Source organism: Diorhabda carinulata, chromosome 4 (assembly GCF_026250575.1).
Source record: "Diorhabda carinulata isolate Delta chromosome 4, icDioCari1.1, whole genome shotgun sequence".
Classification (NCBI taxonomy): domain Eukaryota; kingdom Metazoa; phylum Arthropoda; class Insecta; order Coleoptera; family Chrysomelidae; genus Diorhabda; species Diorhabda carinulata.
Window position 1 is genome coordinate 10,144,655 of NC_079463.1, and position 16,979 is coordinate 10,161,633.

The 16,979-nt window shown below is 32.1% G+C and overlaps 1 protein-coding gene and 3 non-coding genes across 10 annotated transcripts in view; 1 reads left to right on the forward strand and 3 right to left on the reverse strand.

The window, feature by feature from the left end:
• Positions 1-16,979, forward strand: part of LOC130893438 (NAD(+) hydrolase sarm1) — a 91,175-nt gene that overhangs the window by 6,896 nt on the left and 67,300 nt on the right. For 5 of the 7 annotated variants that reach the window (XM_057799553.1, XM_057799547.1, XM_057799558.1 and 2 more), the window contains exon 2: positions 6,061-6,111. In XM_057799553.1, the coding sequence (XP_057655536.1) occupies positions 6,091-6,111 (21 nt within the window). In that variant the 5' untranslated portion in view covers positions 6,061-6,090. Of the gene's footprint in view, positions 1-1,144; positions 1,274-6,060; positions 6,112-16,979 lie in introns of those variants that run through there. The other 2 variants (XM_057799546.1, XM_057799555.1) reach the window with 1 other exon arrangement.
• Trnaa-ugc (transfer RNA alanine (anticodon UGC)) lies at positions 9,434-9,505 on the reverse strand. Its single transcript has one exon. It is a non-coding gene; the product is annotated as a tRNA-Ala (tRNA).
• On the reverse strand, positions 13,341-13,413 carry Trnav-uac (transfer RNA valine (anticodon UAC)). Its single transcript has one exon. It is a non-coding gene; the product is annotated as a tRNA-Val (tRNA).
• On the reverse strand, positions 15,665-15,737 carry Trnav-uac (transfer RNA valine (anticodon UAC)). The gene has a single exon. It is a non-coding gene; the product is annotated as a tRNA-Val (tRNA).

Below are 16,979 nucleotides of genomic sequence, written 5' to 3' on the forward strand. Positions count from 1 at the left end.
GAAAAAATAATGAAAAGATATATTTCAAGTATTAAGTACAAAAATTTGGTATTTTATCATTAGGATTGCCCAACAATTGTTTTAATGTATTGTTGGATTTATAAACTAATTTGAAACGCACTCTGTTAAATATTCTTTCCAACCCTTGTATAAAGAGGATTAAAAGGTATCAGAGCTTATTTTTCACTTTGGATTTGGAAAAAAGTGCTTTCACATAGAGATTTCTTAAACCTATGACGATTGATTAACCTTAATTAAGCTACATCCTCAATAAAGGACTTTTCCTTATTGTATTTCTCGATGGTAATTGGATTAACCGTACTAGGAAATGGAGTCTGGCTATCTTATGTTGGATACAATGAATAGAATCAGCGGGGATGTACCTGCACGTAGTGGTGTGTTTCCTAAATACATCAAATTCTAACCTATTACTATTGCTTATTACTAAAGTATCTAAAAATGGTAACTGTCCATTATTTTCCATTTCATAGGTGAACTTTCTAGATGTATATTTTGAGTTGAATTCCAAAATGAATTCGTCTACGTTTGCTTTCCTCGTACTGAATATGGCGAAATACATACAAGACATACTTGTGCCATACCCTGGGAAAATACTGAAACTCTTGACTGATTTGCTTTTCAAAATGACTCATGAACAGTTCAGCAATGAACGGTGATAGTCAGTTTCCCATTGCCGTTTCTTCGTCTTGCTTATATACTTCGATGTTGTACTGGATTAAAGACGGAGATTAAAGATACTCTCCTTTGATGTAAGTTCATTATTTCCCAGCGTGCCGATCCCTCAGACCCTCGTGTACTTTGAGGACTTACTAATATCTGATAATTTGGGAGCTGATGTAATAGAAGAATATTTACAGTTAACAAAAATATGTATGGAACAAAACTTTTTCCAGTACTACAACGAAATCTACAAGGAAGACGAAGGAACAGCAATGGGAAACTGTTTATCATCGTTGATTGCTGAACAAAGTATTTTGATGAGACAATAAGCTTTGAAAAATGATCAGGAATGGTTGTAAAGCCTTAAGCCGTGCTCGATTATAACAAAAGCAAATCTTTCGGATCAAATCACACTTCTTTGAGAAGGGTGTTGAAGTAGCATTGGAAAATTGCTATTGAGCTGTTATTTGGTACAGAAATGATAAATGTCCTTATTCTTTATAAAAGAATAACAAAAAAGAATAAAGCAATTACTGGCGCCAAAACCAAAAAAACTCATTGCCTAGTGAAGAAAGAAGATCCAAGTCACAAGGTAAGAAGAGATGGTGTAGAATTCAATAAAAAAATCATAAAAAAGGACCTAGTGTAAGGTAATGTTTGAAGGACCCAGGACGGTTCAACTTGTGCCGTGGAAAAGGTTTGAAATAAAATACGTCGTGCGGTCCATAGGACCGCTCTGGGCAGTGGGGAAAGTGCAGTTGTACCGGAGCTCGACGTGTTTCTATTTCACACAACCCTCGTAATTAATAAGAATAAATAAAACCAAATATCATTAGAAGATTATACGAAATTTCCAACACGTCCTTGACAAGAAGAAATGTGGGTCATATTATTAATTTTTTCTTTTCTTACTTACACGAGCGCCTACGAATTTTTTTCAAAACAATTTGTCTTGTTGTTATGTCTTGTCAGGCGTTTCATCAATGAATACATTCTTAAAACAAACAATTTGTTATGCAACTTAATTTGAAAGACAAAAATATACGCGATGGGTCTTACAACCGAATAAATAAGTATAGAATTACACACCTAAATGAATCAATCAACAAACATCCTCACTTTCTACGGAAATAATTATTTTCCCTACAAGGGTTACTGCTTAAGTTTTGAGATATGGCAACACTGATGTGAATATGATGAACGTACTCAGAACGTGTTGCCATACGAGTGCTATTTGAGTTATTCACACATACTTGAAACATTCAAAAAATGGAATTAAATGAACATTTTCTATGACTTTCAACTTGGATTGAACCAATAGCAGTATGCTGATCAACTCGCTTCGACTTTTGGTGATGAAGCATCATCTTGAGCAATCGGATTCCGCTGGTTTTTCGAATTCAATTCTTGGTCGCTTTTCGCTACAGGATAAATTTCGTGAAGGTCCACCGGAATCGGTTGTTGTTCAAGAAAAACATCGATGCTGTGCGTAAACTGATATTGCAAGATCATCATGAGATTGAGGCATACATGGACATAAGTTCCACTCAAATACATTTAATATTGCATGAAAATTTCGCTGTCAAAAAGATTTGTTCGCGTTGGATAATTTGACAATCGCTCCAAACAATCTCGTGTCGATTGCAGCAAAGAAATTCAATATCGGTACTTCAATCATCTATAAGATCGTGAAGCCGAAACTAAACTACAATCGACTGTATGGGTCTTTCAAGTTCCATTAGATTAACGTAGAACGGTTAATTCCGAATGGTACACTAGCATTTGTTTGCTAGAAGTTTTCGGAACAATCAGGGAAATCAGAAGACGAATCATTCGCCATCACACATCAGTTCAAAGACAAACGTTTTTGAACAGTCAAAACATCGAATTAATGAGTCATCGGCCGTACAGTCCTTGATTGACACCCAATGATATCCTCTTATTTCATCAGGTCAAAAATAAATTGCGAGGTCAACGTTTTTCTATACTTGAAGAAGCGGTTGATGCATGTTTTAGAGGTACCTCAATCGGAATGGAAAAAATGCTTCAATAATTGGTTAGATTGCACGCAAAAGTGTATTGATCTCAATAGGGAATAATTTGAAAAACAATAAAGCCATATGCAATTATAAATATTTTCATTTTTCTAAAAACTTAAGTAGCATCCCTCGTTTTAACATATAAAGTTTCCTGAATTTATTCTCATTTTTCCGACATATTTAGAGTAATCTGATGAAATTTCTATTATTCTATTATTATATTTCGTCGTTTAATTTATATGTCCAATTGATTTGAATATACAGGGTGAGGCAACTTAACTCTTTTCTTTAAAAAACGCCATACAGTCGATATCACCAATCCTGTTATGAAACAGAGAAAATCCTGCGTCAACTATGGAAACTGTGGTGGAAAACGAGATTTAACATGTGAAAACGAAGGTCTCTTCAATCAAATAATGTATCGAGTAAAGAGAATGTCGGTTTGAAACTATTTCCTAATTACGAATTCATTGGCGAATAAACAAAATCGAATACACAACGAAGCAAACATTTTGTCCTAGTTTTAACACATGTAAACGACTATAAACAATAAATAAATGTTGTTGTGCAATTCATTCATGTCATTCATATAAACAATTAACATATCGGAATAGGTTACCCACGAGAATTTGATGCTTAAGGGAAGGTTTCATATCAAATTATTAACGCAATATTTATTACAAAAATAGTTAAATCATTTGTGGAATTTGTACGATGTCGGTGGTCATGGAATTATACTTAATGAATGAAGTGGTGTTTGTTTACTCATCACCTTTGCTTCACCGTAATTCTGTCCAACAGTCCTAACCAGGGTTGCCAGACATCCCGGATTTCAAGAGACAATCCCGTATTTCCCTAGCTTGATTTGAACCAAACTTTCGCGGTCCCCTCGTTTTTTGGCTCTAGATAATCGAACAATCATCCGATTTCGATGAATTTTTTTTTAATTTTCGTTTTTACAACGGATTTATGGGAAAAAATATGAAAACTTATATTAGTTTCAAGGCATTAAATGTTCATGAAAATGCATTCATTCACATATAATTGTTGTTATATATTTTTTTCATAATCTACCCAAAAAAACGAACAAATTGAAAAATAATTATAGAAAAATGTTGATTTATCATGTCTTTACAATTGAAAATAATTTTTTTCTCTTAAAATTGAGTTATATTGGTTTGGTGAGGTTAGGTTAGGTTAAGTTATGGGGGGTGAGCCAAAAATTCCAAATGTTCACATTTGGACTGTCAACTTTCAATATTGAACAGTTGATTACAATAAGTAATTTTAAGAATGTTTTTCTTCATTTAACTTTAATAATTACTTAATAAAAAAGGTACAAACGATTATATGTGAGAAAAGGTCAATTTTAAGAGAAATTGTTATTATTTTTAATTGATAAAATAAAATGTTTTTCAATTTGTTTGTTTTTTTGTGTAGATTATTAAAAAAAAATTCAACAACTTTATTTGATTATTTAGAAAAAAGTTATCAAGAATTATACGTGAATGACTGCATTTTTATGAACATTTGAGCCCCGAACCAATATAAGTTCTAATTTTTTTTTATTCCCATAATTTTTTCGCAAATCCGCCGTAAAAACGAAGATTAAAAAAAATTTATCGAAATAAGATGATTTTTCAATTTTCTAGAGCCAAAAAACGAGGGGACCGCGAAAGTATAAAAGTATAAATGTGATTAAAAAATTAATATTCATTATATTAATACTAAGGTCCAGATAATACATTTTAGAAAAAAATCGTTTTAAAGGTTATTCTTTTAACCTTGATTCTTTATTTTTATGAAGATTTTCCCGCTCTTGCTTTTCGGAGGGTGGAGGGAGGTTGTTGATTGTCCCGTATTCAACAACCAAGGATCTGGCAACCCTGGTTCTAACTCTCAAAAATCACTCTTTATGTTAAAATACACATTCGTATTGTAAGCACTATGGATCTCATAAGAACTTAAATAGGAATTCTTGAGTGAGTCATTTCTCAGAAACCTCATATTAATGCGCCAGTAAAATTTTTAAAAATACCCGTTAGCCGAGGGAAATAAAAGGTTTGGAGAAATTTATGTCGTTTTCGCGTGAAGGAACTTGAAGAATTTTAAATATAATAATTATGATTCTAAAAAATAAGTTTCTTAAATAATTGCCGTAAATGAAAAAGTATTTATGCATACGATCGATATAGAATTGACATACGAGGTGCGTTAATAATATACGAGGGTTGCTACTTAAGTTTTGGGATAGACAAATAAAAACAAATATTTATAATTGGATATGGCTTCATTGTATTCTCCATTGAGATCAATACACATTCACATGCGTTTGAACCAATTGTCGAAGCATTTTTTCCATTCCAAAACATGTGATTTCAACGCATCATCCGCTTCCTCCGTTGTAGAAAAACGTTGAACTCGCAATTTATTTTTGATCTGCGAGAATAGGAAGGAATCATTAGATGCCATACAAGAATTGTACGGCCGATGATCCATCATTTCGATGTTTTCGCTGGTATCATTCAGAATTGACGGTTCTAAGTTGTTCTAATGGAACGGTGGTGACATGTCCAGTTATTCCGAGAAAGCAGGCCACCATTTGCTTCGAAGTGCTTCGTTCGCGAACAACTTTTGCTATAGGTTATTGTTGTCTAGTTTTGGATTCAGATGCAGAGATCCATGATTCGTCACCTGTCACGATCTTATAGACTTCTTTTGAAACACCGCCATTGAATTTTTTCAGTATTTGTTTGCACCAATCGATACGAGCTTTTTTGAGAAATTTTTCAAATTTTGCGATATCCAACGCGAATAAATCTTTTTAACAACCAAATGTTCATGCAATATTGAATGTATGCGAGTGGTATTAATGTCCAAGTTTGTTTCAAACACCTGACGATCTTGCAATACCAGTTCACGCATAGCATCGATGTTTTCTGGCACAACAGCAGATTTTGGTCGACCTTTATGTAATTCGCACGGTAGCTCGAGATGGTGCTTCATCACCAATAGTCGAAGCGAGTTGATAGGCACACTGCTAATGGTTTAATCCACGTGGTAAATCATAGAAAATCATGTTTGCGATTTAATTTCATTTTTTGACCAAGACAAATGTTTCAAGTAGTTGTAAACAAACCAAATAGCACTTGAATGAGTACATTCACCATAGTAGCACTCTCGTCTGCAAATATTTAAAAAAAAAATGGATACAATATAAAAAATACGCGCTCTGCATATTTGGATTTCCTTAATCATAACAGTGAGGGATGAAAGCGATGTTGCCAAAATGTTGGTATATCATAAATTGTTATTACAACATTAATTATTTTATTTTTAGTTACAGGGTGTTTCTAAAGACAAAATCGTTATGGGGATATCAAAATCAGATGTGAGTATGACATTTTTTACCAATTTTTTCTAATGTTTATACTAAATTCAATTACTTTAATTTCTTAATTTTCGTTTTCGATATGCTTCTGATGAGAGATCGTTTTGATTTCGGTCATTTTTAATACTTATACATTCAAATTAAGGATTTGACAGTTCTATAGCTCTGTCTGTCAATCACTGATAATTTTTGTGAGATAGGATGACATGAGTTGAAATTTTTAGTACTAAAATAAACTTTGATGTAAATAAATTAGCAGTTTAGATGAACTAGACTAGTAAACAGATTTCTGTACCCGTTAATTTTTTTTTTATATAAATCCATATGTTTGGTGTGGCAAGTGGGCAGCGGAAATAAGTCTAGCAATATGCAAAACAACACAGTGATGTGTGGGAAGCCCTTTTTACAGTTCAAGGATATAAGTAGTGACTTTTCTTTTTGGCGCCATCGTTATAACTATCGAGAAAAAAATCTACAGAGAAGTTTAATAGTCCAGGAGAAATCGGCGCATGAGTACTGAAAACTATTTCACCTCAATAATTTTCATGCGATCCTATTCAATTTACCCTACTGATGATATAAATGCATGTTGCCAATGGGGCAACCCCGTGCCATATTGTTTAAATAATTGCAATGAATTTTTATTTATCATCCGGACAAATTTTGCTAAATTCTTTATTGGAATACAAATAAAAAAGGTTCTATAACTTTTTACGATAACGTTAATATTTTTAGAGATATGAATTTTTAAAGGTTCGAAAAATCTGGAATTTGGGTACTTTTGACCCATGAATAATATATTAAAAAAAATAAAACACAAATATTTTTTTTTTCAATTCTTCATACAATAGTTAATAACATAACTAATGGAGATTTGAAAGAAATCGTTTTTTAAATCTGTTTTTTAATTGTTAATTTCGCGCCCTCAAAAGTATACGTCGCTTACCTTTTATTATTTATATATAATTTTTCAGTTTTCAGAAAATGTAGAAATATCGTTATATCTTATTATTGATGAAATAAATGCATAAATTACTATGATAATGATGAAAACGTAATATAAACTGATAAAAAAGTAATTTTAATTATATGTTCCGATTCATGCTCAAATAACATTTGTAAAATTGATTCCAGAAAAAAATTCGTTTAAAACAATTTGTAGACAATTTAATTATCAATAACATTGCTCTCTTTAACAATTTTGATTAAGTTGATGGTTTTTAAGATAAATGATAGATAATGATTCAGGACACAGAAAGGCCTATGCAGCGCATGAGTCAGAGAGAGACGGCGATACTCAAAGATAAGCGACGTATACCTGTGAGCGCGTGAAATTAACAATTAAAAACAGGTATAAACAATTATTTTTTGAAAAATCTCTATTAGGAATTGGTATTTTATTTTTTTTTAAATATATTTTTCATGTGTCGAAAGTACCCAAATTTGAGATTTTTCGAACTTTAAAATATTCATATTTCTAAAAATATTGAGTTTATAGTGAAAATTCATAGGATCTTATTTGTATTCCAATAAGAAATCTTAAAAAAATTTATCCGGTTGAAAAATAGCAATTCCTTGCAATTGTTTAAACAATTTCGATTTGAACAAATTTTCGGTACTAATGCCCATTTTTCCTGAACTATAACCTCATTTTATTTTACAATTTTAAAGGTAGATGCACGAATTTAGAAATACACTAAATTTGTGATACAAATTTTTCCTAAAACTATATTCAGATTAAGTTGAACTAAAATTTGATTCATATATTGTACATAACTTTATTTTTATTATCTCGTGAGAATTACCGTGACGAATTTATAGGTTATGAACAATTGAACCAGCTGAAATGTTTGTATTCTGTGAAATATTAGTACTAGGAATAATAGTAATGTATCACTGGTTTTTACAGTATTCTCTACGACACTATTTTTAGGTTTTTAGTATAAATAAATTAAGGGACACGTAATGATTCAGTCACAAGTAATATTTTGAAAATACGAAAAAAAATTTCTTCCTTATAGTTATTAAACATCAAAAATGCTTTTTTGAAGGACTCGATTGCTGAAAAACTAGTTAACTGAGTTATGAGAAAATATCATAAAGAGAAAGTTTCGTTGCGAGAAGTTCTATCTTTCGTAATATCTTATATAGGGATGGGCGAAATAATCGATTAATCGAAAAATAATCGATTAATCGAAAATAATCAGATAATCGGAAAATATCGATTAATGGATGTGGACAACATCCTGTGAGAATTTGGTTTTATAAAATACAACGTTTCTTGCCTATTTTCATTCTCAAAAATGCATAATGGTTTTGTTACAGTTTAATTGAATTTAAAAGAGAGTTTTTAAGTGGCTTTATTACAAAGTAAAAGACTGAAATAGTTATTTGTATGCTTAGGCCGCGAAATACCTTTTTAACGTACCGAAAGAACAGTTATCGCCGAGACCACTTGCGGCCGAGGCAAGATAATCTTGAGGTCGTTAAAAAGTTTCGCGGCTATGGCATACACACTATTTTTCGTACAATCGTTAAAATAATCAAATAATATAATAATCAATTTAACGATTAAAAAATTTATTTTCCGAATAATTATTTCAACATAATTCAATATCAGAATCTTACTTCCAAATATCTTCTGTAGGTTCATTATTTGGTTTGTTTTTATTGGGAATCAAACCATAATGTCTTCTGTATGTTTCTAGTGGTATACTCGCTCTTTATCTTGTTTTTTGTAGGAATCAAACCACAATCGTTCTTTTGAAGCTTTATTTCTGATTTTCGAATAATCGATTATTTCCGATTTATCGGTTATTTTGAATTGATCGATTATTTTCGATAAATCGATTAATATAATCGATTATATTTTTTTGATAATTGCCCAGCCCTAATCTTATACTATTTTGACACCTTGTGTATATTTTTATTTATTTAAATATTTAATAGTAATAATAAAGAAAAATAGAAAGCCGGGAATCGTTACTAATAAATTTTATTAAGACCGGACCACCTACGCTATCCACCCAAGTTGAATCATTTCCATCTTCCACAGTATAATCATTTACACTGCAATCTTTTAAATTGGTCCGTTACTGGTATAATGACCTGTCGTATGCAAACGTGACACAAGAAAAATAATCTAATTGGTTTCTAGAAAACAACCGACCGAGATGTTCCACTTAAACGCATCAGATTTAAAAATAAGAGATTTTTCAACCGAAGAAACATATTTTTCAAAATTTTGGAAATGGAATCGAAAAAGACCTAATAAATTTCAAAAGATGATATAAAAATATTGTAATCTTTAATTAAAAAAAATTGGAGATGCCGGGGATCGAACCCGGGGCCTTTCACATGCAAAGCGAACGCTCTACCACTGAGCTACATCCCCTTTTATTAGAGTTAAGAAAATTACAGTAGTTTACAAAATTTAATTATTTTTTGTACCCCAAAATAAATGTATATAAATATGTTATTCCACCTTCTTTACACCTAAAAGTGTTAGCACAAACATTTTAACACGTCACAATTTCTACAAGCAGTTAATAGTATATTACCTAACGAGTTTGGAAAGTGATACATTTCGTACTAGTTACTGTTTTTCCTACGACCACGTAACAAATTTTTCGAAAAAACGTATTTTTTTCATAAGAAAGTCAATTAAACAATATCAAACAAGTGTGTGTGAATTTCTAAAAATGTGTTGAAAAGTATATAAACACGTGTGTTGAAAAGTTAAAAAATTCTTCAAAATATTTTTCATTTTGTAATAGAATACATGACAAAAATGAAAAAAAATTGATTATGAAATATTTTTATAACTAAAGAACAGAGAACGAACCAATAGAACGATAAATTTATTGTTACTATATCAGATACCTAACAAGATCTAAATAATTATTAATGATTTTGTTTTACTTTTAACTTTTCAACTACTTACATACATTACCCAGTAATAGTAATAACACTCAATGCTAACGTTTAAAATATCTTGCAGACACTAGTACGTTCTTAAACACAAATCACAACTAACTCAATTTTTATTGTAAACACTAATATAACCTCAAAAAATTATATTGTGTACGTCTTCAGTCTTCTTAAATTTGGCCTTTTGCCTTTCGGCACCCACCCAAATTCATTTTGTATTCGCGTATTCCGGCTATCGTTCCAATATATAACATAAGAAAAAAAATGCATTTCAATACATGTATTGTTATTTTTTAGTACATATTTGAAATAAGCTACTTTCTTAGGTAAAAACGAGTGTGCAATCTATGATTTTCATAAGTGGTCGTAGGAAAATGTTTTTATAACAACCTAAGGGAGGCACGTCTAGGAAAGTAAAATGGTGGCGCAACACTTGGCCAATTTGCCCTTCGAAACAAAATTATAGCAGTTTACTGGAAATTTATGAAGACTTTTCCAGTCATGGTTACACTGCTCGCCATTTGCAAACTCACCCTGAGATAAGCTTGCGTCTCTCCGATCACAAAACCATGATGTGAAGACTACAAGGTGTGTTCTTGCGTAGGCGGCTAGCCACAGCCAATGAGAGGTCTTTCCCACTATCGGCCATATTGTTGTTCTGGCCAATCAATTCAATGCGGGAATTTGAATATTTTCATTTTAAGATTGTTATGAACGAAACGTTGAAAGTTATTTCAATACAAAAAAATTCTCAAATTAATGTGAAATCAATAATTTTAAATATATTGCAAAACTTTTCGCCATGTAAAGGAGAGTTGCCCAAGAATTTAAAAAAATTATTATTTTAATACCAATCGCATCGACCCTAAGGTCCGTTTCTGATTGATGATTCACCAAATCATTCACTAGATTCTTCTGGGAAAATAAAAATATTATACATGAGTCATGAGTGTATAACATTGATTGTTGTAAAGTATTTCCTTTGGTCAAATTTAAGCAGTGACTCATTTTACAACTTCATTCATAAAATGATAAATACAATGTATTTATGAATGAATTGTTACGAAACTGATTATTGTTTATTTATTTAAATTGAGTGGTTATTCCATAGACTCATTTGTCATCAAATCTACTACTCAAAAATATTAAATAACTGCATCCTGATACCATGGAAGACCCAGTTGTTTTTATTGTTATATATTCAACAAACGTAATGATAGAAAATAATTTCTTTGGCATTATACCAATTTCCTATTATCTTTTCTCCGATCTCCCGTCGCCTGTAAGACTACACCGTCTTTCCGAGAACAATAAATCTGATGTTTATTTTCGTATATGTACCTCAAAGGTTTCTTCACCTCTGTCTTCTTTTGAAAGAATTAAAAATGTTTTTGAAAATCTGATTAATGTTTATGTTTTACAACACGTATAATAAATTACTTACCACTGTATATTCGGAGAAATAAGTCAATTTGATTGCGTTTTATTTTAGATTTATGCTACATTTAATACTAATACGTATTTATAACAATTTCATACTTTTATAATGTTTTCAATGGAAAAAATAGGACAAGAATTGACAATATTTGTCCCTAAATAATTGATATAAAAAAATTCGTAGCACATAATATACACCCCACAAAAATTATCGCACCACTTAATAGATATTTCTGGTTTCTTATCATGGGCAAAAAAATATCAAAATTTCTTACAAATTTTTTTGGAAGCAAAAATGCTCGAATAAATCATTTCTGTCTTGGAGACTGCACTGAGATCGAGAACTTTCTAAGCAAATTGTGTTATTGTATAGTGAAAATTTTGATTTATTTTGTTAATAATGGATGTGCCCCAACGTTTCACAAGACATATGACGAATAAAGAAGCCGCTAGAATCATCGCGTTCATACAAGATGGCCGCAACAAAGCACCATATCCAGAATTGTTATTCGCTACCAAGAAACAGGACAGTTAACCAGAAGACCCGGACAAGGCCGCTGAAGGATAACAAGAATTAGGCATACCACCGCTCGAAGGCTACTCGAGGCTGAGAAGAAGGTATACCAGGTCTTACCAGAGAACATCGAGTAGCAAGATTGGAATTTACTCGAGAACACATAAATTGGAATATTCAAGATTGGTCCAATATTTTATTCACGGATGAATCAAGATTTTGTCTGTATTCATCAGATAGGCGTGTCAAACTGAAAGCTTTGGTGGTGGCTCTATCATGGTGAGTTAGTACCAGCGAATGATGGAAGACTAAATGCTGATAGGTACATAACCAATATCCTAGAACCCCATGTAGTTCCCTATATGCCTGATATCGGTGACAAATTTGTGCTAATGCACGATAATACTCGTCCACACGCTGCTAGATTGGTTCGGCAGTACTTAGAAGAGGTCGAGATACCCACCCTGAATTGGCCTGCACGCAGCCTGGACCTTAACCCAATACAGCATGTCTGGGAACATCAAGGATGGCAAATTCATCAACATCCGGCACCAATAAGAACACCAGATGATCTTCAAAATGTTCTTTTTAACTTCTGGGAAAACATGCCACAAGGATAAGTCCAGAACCTGTTTAGAAGCTTTCCAAGACGGCAACACACGTTATTAGAAATTCATTGGCTGGTTTTATTTCACCGTTTAAGCACCGTTCATTATTTTGTGTAGATGTTTTGTACAATTTTTTTGATATTTTGGATGTTTTGGTAAATCAAACTTTTTGTCCTCTGTAGATTAAACTGATATAAAATAAATGTTGCAAAAGGCGTATCTATTAGTGTTTTAATTCGTAGTAATAATAAAATTCGTAAAACAGGCAATACATTCAAAATATTTAAAAAATAATGAGTGATGCGATAATTTTTGTTCGGTTTATAGTTATTTATGTAACAAGTATGTAAATCTCATGTGATTCATTCATCGAAAAAGTGCCTTTACACACGAATTGCATACAATATTTTTTCTACTAACGAAAATTTTATCAAAATACAAAGTTTATTGGTTATTTTCCTCATAAAATATATTATATGTTAGGCGTGTATAAATACCGCCTAAAAATACTTATTACTACTTAAGTTGAAAGAAAAAATAGCATCAGTGCGCTGGGAGACCTTAATAATACGTTTTTTACTGACTTACTTTACTGCTCAAAGTATGTTTTTTACGTGTAAAAGTGCGTGAAGTAAAATTTTACGGATTCAACAGTGTGTCTGAAGTACGTAATAGAAAATATTAGTTTTCATTTTGTTGCGACTGTGCTGTTAATACGATATGATTATGGGAAAAAAATGTGGTTCCGCCCGGGATCGAACCGGGGACCTTCTGCGTGTAAAGCAGACGTGATAACCGCTACACTACGGAACCATTTCTTAAAATAAATTTACAAAAAACCATTGGTTAGGCCACCGTAACATACTTCCTTGTATAATGAGTTTTACAAACAAAATCACTTTTTGATAAATGCATATTCAATTTATATAGAGAGGGGTTTTTAAAAAGAATCAACCGATTTCATATTTTCAAACCTATCTAGAGGAAACCATGTAAAATTCCAGTGCTTCTATTAAGGGAAAAAAGTCCAGGAATGCTAACAAATTACTTAAAAGAGATCCACAGCTATTTATTGTACATTTAAGGATATTTTTTCTAAGTGTTAGTTATTTTTGTACTGTTTATAGAAATATAAATCTTGATGTATTGATATATTATAGTTTGGTGGCCGTAGTACATTCAAAATTGAAAGTTTTAACATTGTTGACCAGTGAATGTTGTTTGATAATGTTGGCGTAAAGTTGCGTCTCCGTTGAACAAACAATGGGGAAACAAGTTTGTCAAACTCGTTGATTAAAGTGCAGTTTTAACAAACATTTCTTATTTCAACAAACAATTGTTTGACAAATATTTTCACCAAACAATTGCGATTCGGCATTAAACATTAGTCAGTTAGGTTTTGTCGAAGAATGGGTGATTTGAACCGCCGCCGTCGTCTGGCCTGCATTGCAGCAGATTATATTTTAATGGAAGAACCTCGCTCTCCTCGATGGTGGCAGAAACAATTATTTTTACGACGTTATGAATATAGTAGTGATGATTTCCGAAATGATTTGACATCCGGGTGTTTTTATTTTACGAGAATGTCAAATGGGGATTTTGAATTGTTAATATCGATGATAGGACCAGTGATAAGTTATCAAAATACTAATTTTCGCCAAGGAATCAGCGTTCAATATCGTATGTTTCTTTGAATTTTTCATTTTCCTTAATCTGAGCGCTACGTTTTCGCCATAAACAGATTGTTTCTCTCTTTGTTTGTTCATTCCCTCATAGCATTCTTTCATTATCATGTAAGCTTCTTCTGAAGCTTGCATCTTGCTAGGCTTTTTATTAGAATTCGTCGACGGCATGCCACTCGTGGAACTTTTTTCTGACGAACCCACACCGGTGTTAATGGATGGCGATCCCACTTGACTCGCTATTTTCCAATTGGACTGATACAACGCTGGAAAACGTTTTCCAATGATTCTTTTTTTCTGTAGCCCCCATCCCTGACTTACAATTTGTTGCTAGTAACTTTTTCTCTCGTCTATATTGCACTAGAAGAGTTTCAATCTTTATTTTAATCTCGGCAACATTATTTACACCTAAATCTTTTGCAATTTTATCTAATGCACCTTTCTTTTGATTTTGTTTTTATAATCATCATTATTAGGGTCCCACAATAAAGGTTTACCTTCGTAAACGTTAATTAACCTTGTCAAATTCTCCTAGCTCCAAAACTCTTTACTCATTTTGTGGAAAAACCACACACATAATTTTCCACTGAATATTTTCAATAAAAAATACAAATAATAATGTTTATATCCAAAAATTACGCTGGAAAACTCCTTCAAAATACACTAAAACAGGTGGTAGGGAAAGTCACTAACAAACAATGTTCGATCTAGGACGGGAACATTCTAGCCAATCAAAAATGGCGGCCCCTTTTCCTTCCATACAAGAAATGTTTGTTGGGGTAGCGTCCACACCAAAAACATTGTTTGTCAAACAAAAAAGTTTGTCGTAATTTTCGACAAATGTTTGGCAAACAATGTTTGTCCAGTGGGGACGCGGCTTAATAGATAAATAGCTGAAATGTTGTTTTTTGAAATAACCCATACAATTCAAACCGCAACATATGGATTTTTAGTACTCTAGTCATTTGATACGTGGCTAGAAGACCAGAAATATTAGAAAAACGTTGTTTTTCAAAAATATCGAAGAGAATTTCAAAAAATAATAACAATAAAAGTATGACTGAGAAATGTTCCGGAAAACATCATAAATAATATGGCACCTGAAGTGGTCCAGATGAAACCCAGATGATTTTTGAAAACTCAACAAGTGTCTAATCAAATTTCCATTATTCTAGTGATTCTTAAAATGATACTGGTGAATTCCCAAATAATCTCGTATTGTCCTAAACGCACAAAGGTTCTTGGGAGACTCAATCATAAATTTCCATCTCTATTGGGAGCTTAGGAAATGTGGTTGAAATGTAATAATCATCAGTGGTATACGATGAAAGAAAAAAAAGTTTAAAAGCCTCTGATATCGATAATAATAATAATTTAAAAAGTGGTTCCGCCCGGGATCGAACCGGGGACCTTCTGCGTGTAAAGCAGACGTGATAACCGCTACACTACGGAACCAGTTGGTAAATAGACATGATTGTATATTGATACTGTAGACCGTATTTTCATTGTTTCGAAAAACTATTTATAGACATATAAAGAGTATCAATTTCACCCTGTATATATCCAACAGATAATATAATAAAGTTACAATTGTCGTGCTACCACAAGAATTAGAAAGAACTAAAGTTGTTTGTTCTGTAGTTAAACATAGATAAATAAAGAGTATACAGGGATCTCCAACACTAATTATTCACACATAAACTTACATTGTAATTTGTTCGAGTAAATGTATGCATCCAACCGTATAACCTATACATCATATAAAAATGTTTTATGTATCAACCCACACATTAACTTAAAACCAAGTAATTCAAGGTAACAATTCCCCATTTAAAATTTAAATTTCTTTTTGTTGTTTCCTGATCACGGTCTATGCCGTCGTCCATTTACCTAAACGGGAAATGGCCGAAATTATTTCCAACGAAACCCACATGATATAATATAAAGCTATTAAACAATTATTTGTAATTCGTGGTACAAAACTTTCATATAAAAGAATTTATTTTATGTACAAGATATGAAAACGGAATATTAAATATTCAACTCGACTTCAAATGGAATATATTTGTTTGTTATTATAGATTTAACCAAAAATCAAAGACTATTTCGACATATTAATATTTACCACGTTGATAGATAGATATAGAAGAATGCATGTTAAGAACTAGAAATTTAAGCTTAGAATGTCTCATGGATGTAATTCGTGATCAAATTAGATCGGAATTTACAAAAAAATCTAAATTATCGACATCAAACATGTCAATGCTTGATACAATAGTCCGTACATTTGTTATAATCCTCATTGGACCCATGGCGCGCTTTCCGAAGCGGATTTTTGAGTTCAAAGAGAAGAAAAATCACAGGTAGCTAAATTTGATGAATAGGGTGGCTTTAGTTTCGTGTTTGGCTTAAAAATCAGTCACAAGATAGTGATAGATCCAATCCATGATTTTTCCGTTAATAAATCCGACTAACCCCTCACGTATACTCATCAAAATAGCTAACTAGTACTCCTCTTTGATCATTCCACTGTCTGGAACGAATTTATGGTGATCAGACCACCAGAAACAATGAGCATCGACCTATTTTGACATGGTTTTTTCGGTTTTAGCTGATTTTCGAGATTTCTTTGATAATTGAGCAGTTTCAACGTTATTTTGTCCTCGGCTAAGTTATCAAGAATTTCTTTCGTAACTT